At 34.9% G+C, this 20,322-nt stretch overlaps 1 protein-coding gene across 1 annotated transcript; it reads left to right on the plus strand.

The window, feature by feature from the left end:
* The first annotated feature begins 2,914 nt into the window (after nucleotides 1–2,914).
* LOC110023523 (switch 2) lies at nucleotides 2,915–20,166 on the plus strand. Its single transcript, XM_020722990.1, has 8 exons — nucleotides 2,915–3,414; nucleotides 11,616–11,722; nucleotides 14,698–15,610; nucleotides 15,954–16,201; nucleotides 17,918–18,044; nucleotides 18,115–18,390; nucleotides 18,534–18,834; nucleotides 19,704–20,166. The coding sequence occupies exons 1-8, from the start codon at nucleotides 2,956–2,958 to the stop codon at nucleotides 19,997–19,999; spliced, it is 2,727 nt and encodes a 908-aa protein (XP_020578649.1). The 5' UTR covers nucleotides 2,915–2,955; the 3' UTR covers nucleotides 20,000–20,166.
* Nucleotides 20,167–20,322: the final 156 nt, after the last annotated feature.

Below are 20,322 nucleotides of genomic sequence, written 5' to 3' on the forward strand. Positions count from 1 at the left end.
ACCGAAAGATTTGTGAGTCATATCACAAATGAAGCAGTTAAAGAATTTGATATTATTATGATTCCTATTTTGAACAACCAACACTGTGTATTGTTGATTGCGGATTTAGAGGAGAAGAAGTGCAGAATTTATGATTCATTACCCAATCAGATGCACAAAATCATGTGCAATGACGTTGTAAGTATATTGTCAGTCGTTAAAGGTATACCCATGCAATTTCACCACTTTAGTCCATGCACTCATTATTATTAAACTTTGCAGATCAAAAGGTTTGTAATAGACACTGAAGGTTCTTTTAGGGCAAAACCCGGGACCTGACAACTTTCAATAGTTAAACTTGTTTTTCTCTTTGTATGAAATTATAAACATCCCTCTTCGTGCAATCAATATTTTCAACACCCCCAAATTCTGTTGACAGAAAATTAAATGCATGGCTTGTTCTAATCTCTGATTGTGTCATCGATCTAAGCACTTCTGCATTGATATCACTCATCTTTCTATTGGAACGCAATAGATTTTTGTCACCGTTCGCCATCAAATGATGGTTATGTCTCTCTATAAATTTTTTAACTAACCAGTTACCTTCGACATCGACGACATATCGAATTATGGCTGAACAACCAGTCCTTTTGTCCCCTCTTCTGTATTTCACCTTCACATTGTTATTCAATTCTTTCTTGAAACCAACCTTACCACAAATGAAATCTTTTGTTTTAATCATTTTTAAATTTGGCCAAAAACCAACTTGATCCTTCCGCACAATAAATCCAATTTGGTGTGCATATGCACAATATTGTTCATAGGCTTCCTTCTCATTATGAACCACTGTTCGAAGCAAGCTTTCCGCAATTGGATCAATGCACACAGTTACAGGGTTACAGGTGCACACAGTTACAGGCTCGGGAAACTGCAAATTTTAATATATCACAATTAGAATGACCAAAATAACGCCTACACAAAACAAATTAATAAATCCAATAAGACTAGTATGAAACGATACATAAATAATACCATAATAATACATAAATAATACCATAATAACACAAATGTAGTTTAAAGTCAATAATACAACAATAATTCCATAGTACAACCATAATAACATGAAAATAACACTAATTACAACCCTAAACATAACACCATGATAATACCAAAATAGAAGGAATATATTATGGTTGTATTATGACATCATAATAACACAAATGTACAGTTCAAAGAGAGTGTTATTTTGGTGTTATTATGGTAATATTAAGTGATTTTCTCATTCTGGTGATATTTTACTATTATTATGGTTGTATTATCATTCTAAACCCTTAATCATAAATACAATGATAATACCTAGCTAACACCACGTTCATCCTCCAACATAACAATATTGTTGCAATCAAATCATATATAAATCAAACAAGAATAGCTCCGCAATATTCCAATCATTAGAACACCATTAATAACACCAGTAAATAGAAATAAATAAGTTCACATGTGGAACGCTTCGGGACTCAGCTAATAAACTCAGCTCATTAACATCATTCACACAATCATTTTGCGATTCTATCAGCATTTCTTGGTCGAGAGAGAAATCCATCGGAAAAACCCTAACCGTCGAATACGAACGCAAATGAAAAAAGAAAGTATTTCCTGAACCCTAAAAGGAATTAAAGCCGAATATTTACGATTTGGTGGGATCCATAATGCCAAAATATACTATTTGTAGGGATCGGAAAGTGACAAATAGACTTTTTTTGGATATTGGGCGGGGTTCGGGCCGGGTCGCGCTCGAAAAACACTTTTCCACTTATTTTTTTGCTGGTGGGCCCATATAATCCAACTGTCATTTTTTAGTTCACTGCCGCAGGTAACCCTGTGTGCAGTCTCTGAACTGAATAATTTCCCCTCATTTTAGGAGAAAATGCACCTCTATAATTCTTAGTTGCTATGTTTAGTGACCTCCACAAACTTTGTGTTATCTCTTCCCTTCTTTAAAATTGACCAATCTTCATCTGCAGGTGATAACTAATATAACTATTTTTAATAGCCTATCTGAAATTTCTATTTAACCCTTTTCAACCCCTCAAGATTGATTATGTTGTCTTCGCCCATAGACAGATAATTAATAGGTTACTTTCAACAACCTTGTTGTTTTCTCATGTTACCATCACCATTACTTGGACCAATTAGCTTTTATTTATTTTTATTAGTCATATTGAGGTTCATGAATGACAAACCTTTATGATTGGGCAATCCCATATGAATTTTCTAGTATCTTTTAACAAAGTTGTGTCGTCAGCTTACTTCACTTTGATTACACATGAAATATCATTTAAAATTAAATGAGATTGAAATCACTTTAAATAATTTGACTTTTTGGCATGTAATATGATGCATTATAATCTATTGTCTTTAATATGATAATTGTGATTTCGAAGTACGAAGACTTTCAATACTAACCAGATAATATATATTATTATAGTTAAGATTTAGAGTATGCCTTACAATTTTGATTGGTAAAATATAATGTATTTAGATTTTTAAGAAAAAGGCTTTAATATTATGTCTTTATTTGATTCACATCAACAAATGATTTAAGTTATTAATACATTCAATAAATTTCATATTATAAATAAAAATTGAAATAAGAAGAAGATGGATGTGTTATAAAAACAGCCAGGGATATTAATATACATACTATGCAATACTCGTGTATTTATCTAGCACATAAATATTTATATTTATTTGCATATAATTCAAATATTTGACATTATATGAAAAATATCATCATTATTATCTTTATTTTAAATATAAAATACATTATTTCATGCATAGGACAAAATATTATAAATATAAATATTAAATTTTGAGTGTTAGATATTTATATGGATGTAAATTTCTCATATTGAAGTATAGGGTAAGAAAAAAATTCTCTCTTTGTTGGTCATATCTTCCAAGCCGCCTTTGAAAATGTCGTTGAACCTCCTGAAAGAAACCCTCCTCCGTTCTGCCTCCACCTCCACCTCCGTCTCCACCTCCAGCTCCGGTGACTTTTTCACCGGAGATTCTGCCATCGCTACCACCTCCGCTTTGCTTCCACCTACTTCGTTATCCTCCTCGACTGATAACCTTACGTCAAGGAAGCCCCCTAAATCTTCCCTTTCGCAGCAGTTACAGCGACTCGATTTCGCCTCATTCTCTCCCGAAGAAAACCCTTCGATCAAAACACATCGAAGCATTGTTGAAGGAGGCGTCCGTATTGCCGAACGAGGAGGAGGAGACGTGGAAGACGATGAAGAGGAAGGGGATGGGGAAGATACTACGATAGTTGGTTGTGACGGTGCTGTTTCACAGCGATTCGATTTAGGTGACAGAGGCCCATTTGAACCTCTGATTCTCTCGTCTCCCGGGGAATCTCCGGTTGTTCAGGTTAGCATCTTCTTTTTTGATTTACAGCTATTTCTTTTATCTTTCTGTGCTCGTTTGGACTGAATGAATTTGTACTTTTTAATTATTTATGGTTTGGACTGGATGAATGACATTGTCAAAATTATAGTTTGATCTGTTAGGCTCACACCATAAGTTGTACCATTTTTTTATTACCACAACCTTTTTTCTCTTGTTATCCATGACAAATTTACTTTTTTGATCCATAACTTTGAAGTGATAGAGCATAAGTTCATTGGAGATGTTTTAATGCAGTCTTGCCATGTACATTGCCAATGTGGAGATATATATCAGTGATCCACCAATCACTAGGGCCCATCTTATAAATTTTTTGTATAATCTTATCACTGCCACAATATGTGCTATTTTCTTCATCTTTCTTCTTGATACCTATTAGGGTAGAATTTTTGGTGGTGCCATTTCTTGAATTGTTCCTAGGAAATGTTTTTAAGACCATGTTAAAGATGAGCATTTCAACAAATTAGTGTATGTTTGACGAGTTTAATATGAGTAAACAAAATGCTCTGTTTGGATGTATGCTCACAGTGACTAAAGTAGGTTTCAAGGTGATCTATGAAGGTTTTTGGCTTCTTTGCATCATTAAAATCATTAAAGATGGGGATCTTTAATTTTATCTCTACTTTGAAGGGTTGACGCTGTCCTCTAAAAGAAGACTCGAGATTACCATATTCTGTTTCATTTTCTTGCCTGTCTGAACTTCCATTTTCTTATTGCTGTAAGATTTTGTTATAGGATTGATATCCCCTATTTTTTATTTCTTGACTCACTACTGAAATATGCTTTCTATCATCCCCATCATTACAACCACTACTATTGAAGGAATGCAATTTGTTTGGCAATTCATTTAACGCTTCTCCTTATAGTTCTAGAGTACTAGCTTTCCTTTGTCTTTCCTTGAAGTATTTAGGTCCAAGAATGGATCCATGATCTTCTTGTGTCGCTTGAAGTTCTTTCAAACCTAGTGCTCTGATACCAAAAGCCCTAATCATGCCACTAATTGAAAGTCAAGAGGGAAGATGAGAATTTCTTGAATTCCCTTTCTCTATCTATTTAATTCAATGAGTCTTTTCTCAAAGTAGGAACCCGTCTTTAGGTCTAAATTGTTTTTATTACCTATAAGGATTGGATCCCATACTCTCATGGTATCATTTTATAAAACAGGGAATATTAATTGCAATTGTATAAATAAAAAATATAATTACAAGACAGATCTTTTATTATGTTGCTAAATATAATTGAGGAAATCATTGTTGTAAATTACAAGGAGGCAATATTGTTTTCAACTTTTATTTTGTGAACTGGTAGAGCTAGATTGGCAATGTAACCACTCAACAATAATCTTCTCAGTCATTAAGCTATTAAGGATTGGAGTGTATTATCAAGGCCTTTTTAGAGTTTTGTTTGGCCTCACCAATTCTTTTTGAATTTGATAAATTTCTTTTAGCATCACTTTAGTCTCTTCTCAACAACATAGTGAGCATTTTGGGAGTCCCCTTACAAGCTTCTAAGTTCTTCAACTTGGTCCCCACACGCCTTATCGAGTCACTATCCTCTTGATCAATCGTTACTGAAACACTCAGCGACAAAGTAGAAAAAGTTCAACATATTCAATGTGGCTAAGTCTAACTTATACTCTTTGACGTGGGCAACCATTCAAGTGAGACAATTTGATAATATTTAATATACCTCTTAATCTTGAACGAGAGCAACAACAAAAACCATAAGAAAATTGAGTTTGGTTGAAGCACAACCCCTAGTTAATCATGACAAGGTTTTATCGCCTCAAGAAGGTGGAACTGTGATAGAAAAGAATCAAGGTATTTCTTAGTCATCATCAACGATAACAATGGAGACTTTCTTATTTCAGCTCGATTAGATCAATTTGGATTGGCGGTGATGGGCATTTATTGCTCGGATTGGTCTTCCATATATTTTTAATAATTGTGGAAGGCAACTTCGTCGAGGAGGAAGACGTTGGAGTGCATGCACATATATAGAAGAGAGATAATCCAATATGATGAACACACAAATATACATTCACTCACACACAAGGGGGTTGGCGTTGGAGAGTAATTCAACATGATGAATTGTCTTGTTTTCTATGCCCTCTTTTATTTATATGCCAGAAGATGGAATGACTCCCTTGAGAAGCTCATCGGTCATCTAGGGGTGTCAAAGACTGAACCGACACATAAATTTGAGTAAAAAAATCAGGGTTTGGGTTGACCAGATTAAATTTTGGGTCAAATTCGGGTCAACCGACTGTGCTAACACAATTAATTTCTTAGGTTGGGTTTGGGTTGAATTGCCAACCCAAAACCAACTTGAATTTGACTCAAAATTGACTTAAATGGCTATTATGTATATATTAAATGAGTTACTTGAGTGGAGTTGTTGGTGGGTCAGGTTTGGGTTGGAGTTTTTAACCCGTTTAGTATTCAGGTCGGGATAGGGACAAGTAGTTTTTGGTTTGATTAATTTTAGGTTAGACCCAAACCTGACTCGCTAATTCAATTTGACAACCCTAAATGCATCCCTGGCTTCTCGATGCTGAGGCGTTGCCCTGTTAGGTGCTATTTTTTTGTGCTTAAATAAAATAACGACGATGACAAGATTGAAAATCTAATAAAATCACACGAGGGATAGATATTTGAAAATCTTGACAAAAAAATATTTGAAAATTGCATACTCATTCTTTTCCATGCTCCACCTAGAATAAAGAATTGTTACAGCCAGGATCACTTTACTTCGTTACTATTTTTTCACTTCCCCAAGACCCATGTCTTCTTGGAATGAAATAACCTTGTCTAAGTGAAACCATCCTCTCTAATCTTGTCTTCTTTGTTCATAACTCAGAATTTGCCCTAGTCTTTGTTTTCATCCATAATAAATTTGTCAACACGTAAGTAACATTGGAGCACTCAATTACATTAGAGAATTTAAAAATAACATGAAAAAAATACTCTTTATTGGAATAACAATGTTCCTTTTATGCCACTTCTCTTGCAAAATCTTTTAGCTCTAGTGATGACAAGATGGTTCACTTTATCTTTGCGGTTCACCCCAAACAAATGTGTCAAAAGCTTCCCATTCAATACCATATTCCATACTAAATGAAAGGCCAACATCATTCTATGCATCCATGATAGTGGTACACTTTTTCAAGTTGTGTAAAACGTCTTGAAGATGAGTGGTTAACATTGCTAACAAGTTTTCCTCTACTAGGGCTTAATTGTGGTGAGGCAATGTCCTTCCCACAATGAGGATCCATAGTTCAACTTCGTTATTTGTGTCTTGGGAAAGCACTCCATGATGATTAGGTGTGGGTGGCCAAAGATTCGGCTTGATAATTTGCAACGTTGATTGAATTTCATGCATTTTTTTTTTTGCAAGATCTATTTCCATTTTTTTAAATCTCTATCTACACAATCTTTGTACTCCTATGTTTGGGCAATGTGTTTTTAGCTATGCCCACATATCATTGGTTTTATCATCACTTCTCAAAAGGCTGGGAATTTTAGTGTACTGACATATGGTGATACCCTCATAAGTGACCCTCATTGACTAGATTATCAAGCCTTGCATGAGTCGTGCTCATGGAAGAATCAATTGTAGTCCTATCATAGAATTTTCTAGAATTTTCATAGATTCCATTGTGATATCGTGGTTCATGACCTTCATATTTAGGCTTAGGCTATCCAAAAGGGTTGTTCATGAACAATTTGTGCTCGACTTATTAAGAAGCCTGTGTTTGACTTAGCTCATTTTTTATAAAAGCTAAACATAAACAAGTCTTTATTTGACCATTATATATATATATATATATATAAAGATTGGTCAGAGACTATTATACAAGCCTCCCGAATAACCTCATGTACCTAAAAATTCCATTTCGCACATAGGCAGGATCAAACTCGTGACCCAGGGGTCTTACAAACTTTGTCAACCAAAGAGTCACGTTAGATGACACACACACACACATACGTACATATATGCGTACATATATATAGAACAACGACAACAACAACAACAACAAAACATTATCCCACTAAGTGGGGTCGATCACACACGACACACACGACACACACAACACACACACATAGACATACATACACACGCCCGTGTGCGCGCGCGTACACGTACACAGACACATATAGATACATATATACATACAAACATACATACACCCATATACACACACACACACACACATACATACATACGTACATAAAAATTGGCTAGAGGCTATTATACGAGCCTCCCGACCAACCTCTTATACCTAAGAATTTCATCTCGCACATATGCAGGATCGAACCCGTGACACCAGGGGTCTTACAAACTCTGTCAACCAAAGATTACAGTAGGTGACACACACACATACATACATACATACATACATACATACACACGTATATATTCATATACATACATACATATATATACACATATGTATAGATATATATACATATACATGTAAACCTAATTCAAGCCAAATATTAGACAAACAAATTCATTAGAGGTTGAACGAACTGCATATAAACAATATTCTTTAAACCTGAGCTAAATTTGAATAAAAAAATATTCAAACCAACACATATCAAGCTTGCCATTATTTTTCTTGTTTATACCTTTTATCTCCTTCTACTGCTCTTCAATACGTTGGCAATATAGACCTTTAGTTTGTGAGTTAGATTTCTCACTTTTATTCTTTTAGGTGAATTTCATCGAGGGATTGTCACGGTCTGAAGGGATCATAATTATCATGGATCTCCTTAGTAAGTATGCGCATTTCATTCCCTTACGACATCCCTACAAGTGTTTATCCGGGAAATGATTTGTTTGCACAGAGTACCGGAATAGATTGTTTCAGATAGGGACAAGGTGCTCCTCAGCCGCTGCTGAAAGAGCTATTCAGGTTACAAGGGATAGTCCTTAAGAAAAGCACTGCATATCATCCCTAGGCTGATGGACAGACAGAAGTGTGAAGTGTGGAGACATACATGCATTGTTTTGTATATGATACGCTGAAGTTATGGACCAAGTGGATTGCATGGGCCAGATATTAGTATAATGCGTCGTACCACACCACACCACAAAACACCCTTTTCAAGATATTGTATGGGCGAGATACACCTCACTTGGTACATTATGGGCATGATGTCACACCAGCATCTAACGTCAATCAATATTTGGATGAGAGGGACCTGATACTAGTAGAGCTCAAGGTTCATTTACTATGAGTTCAACAAATTATGAAGAGGAAAGCGGATGAATACAGGAGAGAGGTGTGGTTTGAACCAGAGGACATGATCTACTTGAAGCTGAGGCCCTATTGACTGAAGTCATTGGACAGAAGGAGAAGCGAGAAACTTTGACCACAATATTATGGACCATATGAGGTGATGACACACATCGGGGAACTGGTTTATTGTTTGAGATTACCACCATCGTGCGAACTATACCCGGTCTTCCATCTGTCACAACTGAGACGTGCGATTGAAGATCATACAACCTCACTTACACTACTGTCGACGCCGACAAAAGACTTGAAGGTGATTTTAGAGCCATTAGAGATCAAATGAGTGCACCGAGAAGTGGGGGGAGCAAAGGAGATATTGGTCAAATGGAAATGGCTAATCGACTACGAAGCAACGTGCGAGCTTTACTAGATGATCCAAAAGCAGTTTCTACTCTTCCACCTCGAGGACAAGATATCTTTTTGGGAGGGGAGTAATGTTACACCTATACGTGAGCCGGTCCGCCCTGGACCAGTTGAAGACATCATAACCAGCCCACAGACAAGGCGAATGGGGGGAGCCACAAAAGAAGGAATGGAAGGGTGGGGTCCACTAGGGCCATAATCACATGGAGAAATTAAGGGAGTTTGAAAGTAAAGTGAGGAATGAAAGTTTTTGAATTTTTTGGAGGGGATTTTATTAAGGGGAGAACCTAGAGTTGTTTTCTTTATGCATTATTTTGTTGGCTGTTGTGTTTTCTCCTTTTGGTGGTGTTCCTAGCAATGTCTAGGGTATGGGAAAACCAATCTACCTTTTTGTATTTTGCTTGTTTGCATTTGTTTTTCACAACAACAATCCTTATTTAACTTGTTACCATCTATCTATCGTCGTTTCACTAGTGTTTCTTGCTTTTTGAGTCCGGAGCTTATCATCAAATATTGCTTTTATAGTTGTCATTGCTGCTTACTCCATCTTTTGATTTTTTCCACCATTTTTAAATCAATGAAATGGGAAGTGTTTTCACTGGAAGAATGTTAAGTCGCACTTGCAGTTAATGAAGTCATGCTTTTAATTATACCAAAGGGTATCCGTACAACTCTGCTCAAATTCCAATAATGATTAAATTTAATTGGAGGGAACTCCATCCAAGTTTCCCCCTTCACAAGATATATTAAAATAAATAAAAGATAAATGATGATATAAAATAAAATAAAAATCGTATAATGATTAGCTATTTCACACTCAAAGCAACCTTTTATCCATCATCAATATCAATTTACCAATGACAAGACATCTAATGTTTGCCCCAAGTTACATAGAACTAGATACATATTTAGCATATCTATATGATTATAGCTGAAACAATTTGCCAGTTAGATCTTACGTGCTCTCTCCAAAACCAACCAAATTGTCACCCATGATAATTGCCTCTACAATGCCCAACAACAAAGCTTGAGCTTGCCATGGCTAGGGGTGCTAGGAGATCTTGTTGAAGGTTCTAACACGAATCACCTACAAAGACTAACAATGCTAGTCCCTGCCTTTATTGCCTTTGTGCCAGCCTCACCGTTCAATCCCCACCTCCATAATCGCTTTCATCACCACCATTGCTGCCTACACATCTATCTACTCTAGCTTCTAATTCTTCTGAAGCATGGACTCAATTATGCCAAAATTGCGTGCTTCCATCTTTAAATCAATGAAGTAGGTAGAGCTCTCATCTGTAGAAGGTGAAATTGTTCTTCTAGATGATAAAGTCATACATATAATTATAATTGGAAGAGTTCCTTATCATAAAAATGTGCTCGAAGTTTAAGAGAAGTCTCTTCAGACTCTTTTTCAAATCATGATTATACTCACAGTATAATCACAATCAGCGAGAATTATACTCAAATTTATCATCTTATGAAATGTATAAAAAACTAATACGTAAATAAATAAATAAAATAATATAAAAATTAAATTTAGAAATTAATTAATAATAAAATATTTTATGCTCAGAGTAGATTATTAATTCATTATCTGTATTGATTTGTCACAAGTGACAAATCTAATTTTGACCCATGCTCAAAAAAATCTAATGTTATATCTAGTGTATCCATATATGATCACACTCGAAGCTTTTCATGTTAATAAGGACATCACATGTGACACTTAAGCAAGTGATTAATCTAACATCAATGATACCATTATATTACAATTGCAACTTAAGCCTGACTGTTTCTCAATGACTATGCTTATCAGTTGTGAAACATAAAGCACACCCAATAGGACATGAAGCCCTCTATTTGTCAAGGCTGACTTGATATTGGCCCTTTTAGCAAGTTTTCATCTCAATTCTATGAAGTTTTCTTGGATGACGCAACTCTTGGTTTTGGACAATATTATTTGGTAGGTTAGGTTTGATTATTTTCTTGGCCTAAGTAGACCAGAATACAATACAATTTGGGATGATGAGACCATAAGATCTAGATAAAAGCTGCCATCATTTCCTACCATATGCACTTAGCTAATGGGTATATAGTCTCTAATGTAATCCAAATTGCTCCAATTAAAGTAAAACATAATAGATTCTATAAATTAGCATTAGTCCAAAGCTATACCTTGTGATCAAGACTCGAGATGATTAACCAAACACAAGTGCTTGTGCCTATCAATGGATCCCAAGCTGAGAATGCATCCATTTTGATGAAATTAGCAGTTTTTGCCCAAAATAAATTAATCCTATATTTAATAATATAATCTGGTTACTAGTTGGACTATTATTATTATTCTCAGTATGATTATTTGCTTTTCTTGGAAGTTATTTTTTTCTTTTCACATTTTACATGACACATCTTCTGGCGGTCTTTTGTTCAAAACCATTTTGAGTTGAATTAATACTAGAATTTGATCTTTTATTAGAAACCTTCATCTTTCATGTAGGTTCCTGCATCAATTAATTGTAGGCTCCTTGAACATCAAAGGGAGGGTGTGAAGTTTTTATATGGTTTGTACAAGAACGACCATGGAGGTGTTCTCGGAGATGATATGTGAGTTTAATTATTTTTTTATTATAGCAACCTTGTATCAATTCTTTCGTTAACATTATTTGCAGTGATTGTTCTTAATTCTTGTTGAAAAAGGTTCCGCCAGATGCTTTTTGATTGGTAAACTTTTCCTTTTTGTGCCTGAATGACACATTGCCATCATTTGGGCCATTAATTTGGGGCATTTACATACATACCTTCCAATTTTTATGTATATACATATCTAACGCCTAAACCTTCTAACATTTATACCACCCAATTCTTTTATATTAAATAAACAATGCCACCTTTTTAACTTTTAAAAAGTAAGATACGCTTTTTATTGCAAAGGTAAGGTGGCATGTATGTAAAAATTGAAGTTTAGTTGTTAGATATGTAAATACATAGGAATTGAGTGGTATGCATGTAAATCTTCCTAACAGTTAATGAAATATCTTCAAGTACATCTGTACTATTTATGTGTTGCACTGTGCAAAATTTCAGCAAATAAAAATCTCCTAACCGCCTTGCACGCTGCTTATTTGTTGGCATAGAGAACATGGATAGAAATATGAAATTGATAATTATTGATGTATTATGGAGGCATGTACTTTTAACTAGATTCACTAGTTTAACCTTATTTGCAATTTCGCTAGATGTAATTAACAGACTCTTTTGCATAAGAGAGCCAATGCTTTTTTTCATTATAAATTATTTAGATTTTCGTTTCTTGCAATCAGAAAAACATGTCTTAAAGGGAAAAACTAGCAAATGAGAGGACTCATTTATGCATTTTAAAGAGATTATAATCTTTAGGATTAATAAATTATTTAGATCTCCTGTAGGCTGTTCCGTTTGTTGCAATCAGAAAAGCACTTCTTAAAGGGAAAATTTAGCAAATGTGAGGACTCATTTATGCATTTTAAAGGGAGTATAATTTTTAGGATGAATAACGTGTAGCAGTAATGCTATTTTTGCCAAAATGGTGCTCTAGAAATTGTAATGAACGTCAAAGCCATTTGCTTTTTTGAGTACTGGTGCTCCATTTTGATGCATCGTTCGCACATGCATAAATTTGATTCAGGGAGAATGACGATTTATTAGTATGAGATGAAGTTAATAAGCTATTTACTTTTTATGGCTTGTTATGTTAAGTTAATATCTCTTTGCAAATCTCAAAGGAGAGGAAAATAAATATGGTCAATGTTTGCCTTTCCCTGACAAACCAATCATTATCTATCATTATTCAAGACTCGTGCCTACTGAGCTCAAACTTCATTGTTCATTGGTGAATTCAATTGGAAGGTGCATTTTTGCGTGCTTTACAATTGTGTGGGAGTTGTGGAGAAATAAATAAGCGGTGGGCATGAGAGTCGTGTTAAGGGGCATTGAGGGTGGATCTTGAACTTTGAAGGAAGTTTCATTGCAAGTGCTTTGGCTTGCAACTTAGGCTTTGTTTGGTTACTAGATTTCTCTTTTTAAAGGGCCTTCTAAAAACTGTTTTTACAAAAGCTGCTTTTTAAAGTTTGATAGAAGTGCTCACTTACCCGCGATATACTGGTTGAGAATTTAGTTTCTCACCATGAGATCGCTTGTTCAAATAACACATATTGCTCTTGGGCTCAACCTTCCCGGAAAAAAAAAAAGTCTGATAGAAGTTACGGCTCAAATTAAAAAAAAAAGGTTTTTTTTTTTTAAATGGTTCTAGAAAGGTATAATTACCAAACAACTCATTAGATGAATAAAGGACTTTTCTGACACGGAAAGCAGCAAGTTAGGTTTTCTCAAACGAGTTTCTATTGCCCAGGAATTACCTTTGAAGTTTTGTAAGCATTGCATATGTGTAACTGAACTGGTATCTTGTTTTCTATTACCTGAAAAATATTATTAAGTACTACACGTTGTCTCTGATGTTATTGATAAGATTATATTTATCTAGCTCATTGATGCTATATTGAAATGATGCAATAAGATCGTTATATACAAGTTTGCCTCGCATTTTTTAAGACAAAAACATAGTTTTATCTAGTATCTTTTTGTTTGTGGTTCCTTTTATCACGTAACTTAATTTCCATCTAGCTACTATTTTTGACACAATATGGTAGTGAGATTTAACACCTGAATATATCAATTTAAAAAAGGATTTATCAAGAGTGATGGAAAACCAAACTTTTATTATCCTTGCCAAACTTGGGTTTTTGACTGGTTTGATCATATAAATGTATTTTTATCTCTGTTTTCTTATGTTGCTTCAAATGTACTAACTTCTAAATCACCTTTGCGTGACTTAAGTTGCTAATAAAGGATCATCATATAGCTTTTGACATCTCAAGTGGAATGCCAATGGTTGACTGCATTATTTGGACTTATGTAAATTGTAATCTCTATCGGTCATACAAACTTTTAAGATGAAAATTTTATGGAATGCTAATTTAGGTATGTACAAGTCTTTTTTGTTGAGGTAACTGAATCTGTATGGAAAGTTGCAATGGCATGTTGATTTAAACTTCTAACTCCTGGCAATGATCAATCTGATTTATTATAACAAATGTGTCCAGGTAATCTAATATTTTAACGATTAGAAGCCACACAGCATTTACATAACTTCTTGAATTTTCAGTGTAGGCGTGTTGACTTCTTCATGTCATTTCTACTCTTTAGCATTTCTATGCATGCATTACCTTAAATGCATGAAGGTTTTAGCTTCAGACTTAGTTTATTAGGAGACGAACAGCAGTAAGGCATTTCGTTATGTGGAATGATTTACATTGTTTTGTTTTGTTTTCCCTGAAGAATTCTATATCCATTGCTTGATGGCTTGTTTTTATGCATGTAATTTCTTTATTTTAATGCACCATATCAATATATGGGAGAGGATGGGATTTCTCGTGACAACTAGGTTGCTCATTTGTGACTTGGAGGTCTTGATTTCCAATTTTTAAAGAGGCCTTTCTGATTCTTTAATGGTAACAGCTAAAGATTTCTTTACCCTGCTGCAGGGGACTTGGGAAAACCATTCAGACCATTGCATTTCTGTCTGCTGTGCTCGGAAAAGATCAGGCAAGTCAAGACTGTCATATTGATGGCAATAAGGGTCCTGTCTTGATTCTCTGTCCCACTTCTGTTCTCCGCAACTGGGAAAATGAACTATCTGAATGGGGCAACATTCGTGTTGCTGTTTATCATGGGCCAAATCGTGATTTAATTATTGAAAAACTAGTTGTTCATACTGTGGAGATAGTTTTAACTAGTTTTGACACATTTCGAAATCAAGATCAAATTCTAACTGGGATTCAGTGGGAAATTGTTGTTGTTGATGAAGCACATCGTTTAAAGAATGAAAAGTCTCAGTTTTATAAATCATGCTTAGGAATCAAAACTAGCAGGCGATACGGTCTCACCGGAACTATAATGCAGAACAAGATTCTCGAGTTGTTCAATTTATTTGATTGGTTTTTGCCTGGTTCTCTGGGAACCAGAGAACATTTTAGAGAGTTTTATGATGAGCCTTTAAAGCACGGGCAAAGATTAAGTGCTCCTCAAAGATTCATTCGAATTGCTGATGAGCGCAAACAACACCTTGTTACGGTATTGCATAAATACCTTTTAAGAAGGACCAAAGAAGAGACCATTGGGCATCTTATGTTAGGGAAGCAAGACAATGTTGTTTTTTGCGCAATGAGTGATTTGCAAAAACGAGTTTACAAAAGAATGCTGGAGCTGCCTGAGATCCAATGCCTTGTAAACAAGGATCTCCCTTGTAGTTGTGGGAGCCCATTGACTCAAGTTGAATGCTGCAAAAGAATTGTTCCTGATGGTATTATTTGGTCTTATCTTCATAGGGATAACCCTGAAGGTTGCGACTCATGCCCTTTTTGTCTTGTTCTTCCTTGCCTAATTAAACTGCAGCAGGTAATTTGAAATTTTGCATTCTTTATTATTGTGGGGCATTTACTTACACACCACACAATTCTTATGTATTTACATATCTAACACCCAAACTTTCATATATCTTTAACCTCACATAAAAAATATCACCACCATTACCTTTTTAAAACTGAAATACACCTTTTCATGCATAGTTTTATGACACCAAGGTGTTATAAGTATAAATATCAAACTATGGGTGTTAGACTATGGGTGTTAGATATGTAAATAAAATACATTAGAATTGTGTGGTATGTATGCAAATTTCCCTATTATTAATAAACGTTGTTTGGATAAACTTTTAAATCAGTACTAGTTACTTTTGTAGATAAGCAATCACCTTGAGTTAATAAAGCCTAACTCTAAGGATGAAGTAGATAAACAAAAGAAGGATGCTGAGCTAGCCTCTGCTGTTTTTGGTGCTGATATTGGCTTGGTTGGAGGCAATGCTCAGACTGAAAATTTCTTGGGACTTAGTGATGCGGAACATTGCGGAAAAATGCAAGCACTAGAGAAGCTAATGTTTCATTGGCTCAGGTCCGGCGACAAGATACTTCTCTTCAGCTACTCTGTCAGGTAATTGATTTTTACACACTCAATATCCATGAATTTCATTTTTTCTCTCCAATTCTATTGAAAATCCTGCAGATTGATTGTTATCGCCTGTATTTTTTTTCTTTTTTTATTCTTGAAACTATTTTCTTCTTTATTGTGGGTTCCTTAACGATTCTTTGTTCTTCAGGTTCATATTTTTTTTCTAAAAGTAAACTTACTATTCAGGATTGAAAAAAACGCTATTAGAGGGCCACTTATTCATAATGTTATTTTGGTAAAAATTATTTGCTTACATTTTGGTTGAGTCCAGTGAAGCCTAGCATTCTTCATCTATGTTGAACATTTAGTCCATTTTGGAGATGGATCTTAATATGCTACTTTTTAGTGTAAATGAACTTATTCAAGGTTAGGTAGTTTTGAGGCAATTGAATACATAAATTCAAAAGATCATAAATTGTGTCACATGCTTATGTTGCATCTCTTCGAAGCCCAATGGAACAATTATTTACCTTGGCACAGGCACCACGAGTTTTATGGTAGGCAGTCACGATATGCTTATGGCGCATCTCTTTGAAGCCCAATAGAACAACTTTTTACCTCAATATATGCACCACAACTTTTATGTCAGGCAGAGTCACGATTTGGTTTGACCTAATCTGTGGCATGAGAAGGGCCCATGATTGTCTTTTAACGTGTCATTGCTAGTACAAAGAGCCGTTCATTTTGCGAGAGGTTGTGGAAACATTAGATTCACTTGCACATGTGCGGTGAGAGGGAAGCTGTACACACTTGTGCCCACATGGACACACATGAACACATCCATTACTTCCCCCACTTCATTCAAATAAAGAAGAAAAAAATATTAAAATATTAACAATGAGAATAATAAATAATAAATAACGAAATAATTGAAAGACTATAAATAATAATAAAATAAAGTATAAGATAGGAAAAGAAATATGATGGGATGTGGTATCTGTCCCCCATCTTGAGAAGTTGAATGATAGTGCTTCTATCGCTCACTAGGGGACTGCATTTAACGCTTCACATGGTGAGGTAGCCCATAAACCTAATGCGTAATAATGATAATAAAGATGGACCACCTGGGGTCAATGTGAATTTGGTCCCCATATTAAATTAAAAATGGGGGGAATATTTCACTCTCCCCTACTTTTGGTGCCTACTTGCATTTGACCATGACACCTCCCTCACTAGATTTTTTTTTTCAGTTTTTTAAAGCTTCCCTCCTAGCTTGGATTATCTCTTTCCTCCTATCCCATATCATTCCCGTAGCTTCCCTCTCCAAAGATATTTTTCCCATTCTCTCACTTTGTACCCCCCTCTTGCATGGTGTCATGATACAAAAAAGCAGTGCCAAATTTCACCCAAGCCTTTTGAGAACAAAAATAAGTCCTTGAAACCCTAAGGTATCACCCTAAGAAGTCATCAAAATGAAATAAAAACACTTGGAAATGTACAAAAAAATTTGTAAAAGTGAAAATAAAAATGAATTTATATGAAATTTGCGGCTCACGCATGATCCCAAACACGGATGCTCCAATTCTTTGCTGCACTCCATAAACTAAAAAAATGTATGAAAATGATATGTGTGGCTTCCCAACCAGGTTCACCCAATTATGAGATACACGTAAGATGAAAAGAATAAGCTTTTTTTTCAGTTTCTAGACGTTAGTGCTCTTTTTTTATTGCACTTTCATTCGTGTAATTTTCGAGCAGGATGCTTGACATTCTTGAGAAGTTCCTTATAAGGAAAGGCTACTGCTTCTCTAGATTAGATGGTTCAACCCCAATGAGCTTACGACAATCATTGGTTGATGAATTTAACACGAGTCCAAGCAAACAGGTTTTAGTTTTTGAAACTTTGAGTTTTACACATTTGGACAACTAGCAAGTTCAATCTCCTCTTTGTGTAGGTGTTCCTTATATCCACCCGAGCAGGCGGTTTAGGCCTCAATCTCGTTAGTGCAAATAGAGTTGTGATTTTCGATCCGAATTGGAATCCCGCACAAGACTTACAGGCTCAAGATAGATCTTTTCGTTATGGACAGAAGCGGCATGTTGTTGTATTTCGCCTTCTCGCAGCAGGTTCCCTTGAAGAACTTGTTTATACCAGACAGATTTATAAGCAACAACTTTCAAATATTGCAGTTTCAGGAAAGGTGGAAAAGCGTTATTTTGAAGGTGTTCAGGTATGACAATTGGCTTTTTGTACTTTTCATGCGGTAAATTGTACTTTATCTTTATCTAAAGTTTATAAAGGAAGCAATTTTACATCATTTAAGTATCTTATCTTAGATCATTTCTTTTTTCAAAAAAAAAAAATTATTTTTAGGACTGCAAAGAATTCAAAGGTGAGCTCTTTGGAATCTGCAACTTATTTCGTGATCTATCTGATAAGCTTTTTACAAGCGAGATCATCGAAATGCATGCAAAAAATGGAAAGAAATGTGATGTCTCCTATGGCTCAGAGGAAGTTATGGAAACTGAGAGTAGAATGGTAACAAAATGCTCATTAGTGAATCTGGAAGTTGATGATGCATCTTTGGGTAAGAAAGGAAATCATGATTCGGGCTCAGATAATTATTCTGAAGGCCTTACTACAGCTGAACCAGCACAATCGTTTAATGATTTGGGTAAGTCTGTAAATTGATCTAGTAATATTCTAAAGCATGTTTTCTCTCTGAATTGATGCATTAATGGATGATATTTTAAAAATCATGAAGTAAAACCTTATGGATCAAGGATGAAGTGATGGTGGTGCTGATCGTAATGTGAATTTGAGTCAAATTTTATGCATGATTAGTTTTCTAGTTTACTGATAAATTTATAATGCTATTTGTATTCTTTTAGTTGAAATACAAGGTCATTATAACAATTACTTTCTGTACGCTCTAGACAATATAGCCAAAAAAATGGATGCTTAATTCAATTAGTTTAGGGAGAGAGATTTTATTACATTGGAGATAGATTGGATGAGACATGGAAAAATTGACATTGTATATTCCGAAATTCTATCCATACAACTACCATAATGAGCCCAACTTGATTAGAACCTTGGCCTTATTTAGGGTTTGTTTGGAGTATCTTTCCGTTTGCTTTGACTTTCAGACCACCACCATAATTCTATTAAGGGGACTATTTTCTTGTTGCTTCCTAAAATTTTTTTGTTGTGAAAATGTACTTTTTGTAACCAAATATGTTGAAGTGTGATGGCTGCAAGAAAATTCCTATCAAAATTTTTGAAATAAATAAATATTTATGATTCTCACCATAATTTTTTAAAAAATTATTTTCCTCATAACCTTACAACTATCTTAAAAATCGCTGCAACCGCCCCCAAACGGACTCATTGTTTTACTCTTTCACAACCAATTATCAGCAGCCTGGTCTTGCAAAACTGTGATTTTTCCATTGGATTTTGCAATAAACTCCATGCTCAAGGCCTTTTTGCTTTTTACAGGATTATAATGCTGAAAAAAATTCTGATTATATTTGCTCTCAGGTATCCTTTATGCTCATCGAAACGAAGATATTGTCAACATGGGGCCTCACTATCATGGGAACCCAGATTCAATTACTGCAGATGAACAAAATATTTCTAAGTTATTGTTTAAACAACATGTGGTGAAATCCTGTACAAGAGAACAGAAAAGGGATGAGTTCGGGAAAATTGCGCAATACAAGGGAATGGAGCTCTTGCAGTTCTGTAAGTGGATACTATCTGCAGCACCTACTGAGCTGAAACAATTGCTCAAAGATTACCAGAAGAGAAAAAGGAAGCGGAAGTTGGTAAATTGAATTTTGCAGAACAGCAGTTTCTGAAGGTAATTTTCTTCATAGAATTTTGTATTTAAGGATTAGTTTTACAATTCAGGAATAAAATGTGGTATTTTGATTATTTAGTTAGGGTTTCTGCAGGATTTTTTTGTACAGCATAAATGTTCTATGTTTATAATTTAAGAAGATTTACATGCATACCTCTTAATTTTTATGTATTTACATATCAAACACCTAAATTTTATATTTTTTTACATATATGCCAAATTTATGCTTGAAAAGGTGCATTCAACATTTTAAAAGTTAAAATAGTGGTATTGTTTTATGTGGTATAGAAGATCTGG

The sequence above is a fragment of the Phalaenopsis equestris genome, unplaced genomic scaffold (assembly GCF_001263595.1).
Source record: "Phalaenopsis equestris unplaced genomic scaffold, ASM126359v1 Scaffold000224, whole genome shotgun sequence".
In the NCBI taxonomy this organism is placed as follows: domain Eukaryota; kingdom Viridiplantae; phylum Streptophyta; class Magnoliopsida; order Asparagales; family Orchidaceae; genus Phalaenopsis; species Phalaenopsis equestris.

Excerpts from the sequence above, each read along its gene's own strand:
- LOC110023523 (XM_020722990.1), top strand. The coding sequence starts at position 2,956 with ATGTCGTTGAACCTCCTGAAAGAAACCCTCCTCCGTTCTGCCTCCACC. Across the intron at positions 11,723-14,697 it reads GGTGTTCTCGGAGATGATAT|GGGACTTGGGAAAACCATTC; the intron begins GTGAGTTTAATT and ends ACCCTGCTGCAG. Across the intron at positions 18,045-18,114 it reads ACACGAGTCCAAGCAAACAG|GTGTTCCTTATATCCACCCG; the intron begins GTTTTAGTTTTT and ends CTCTTTGTGTAG.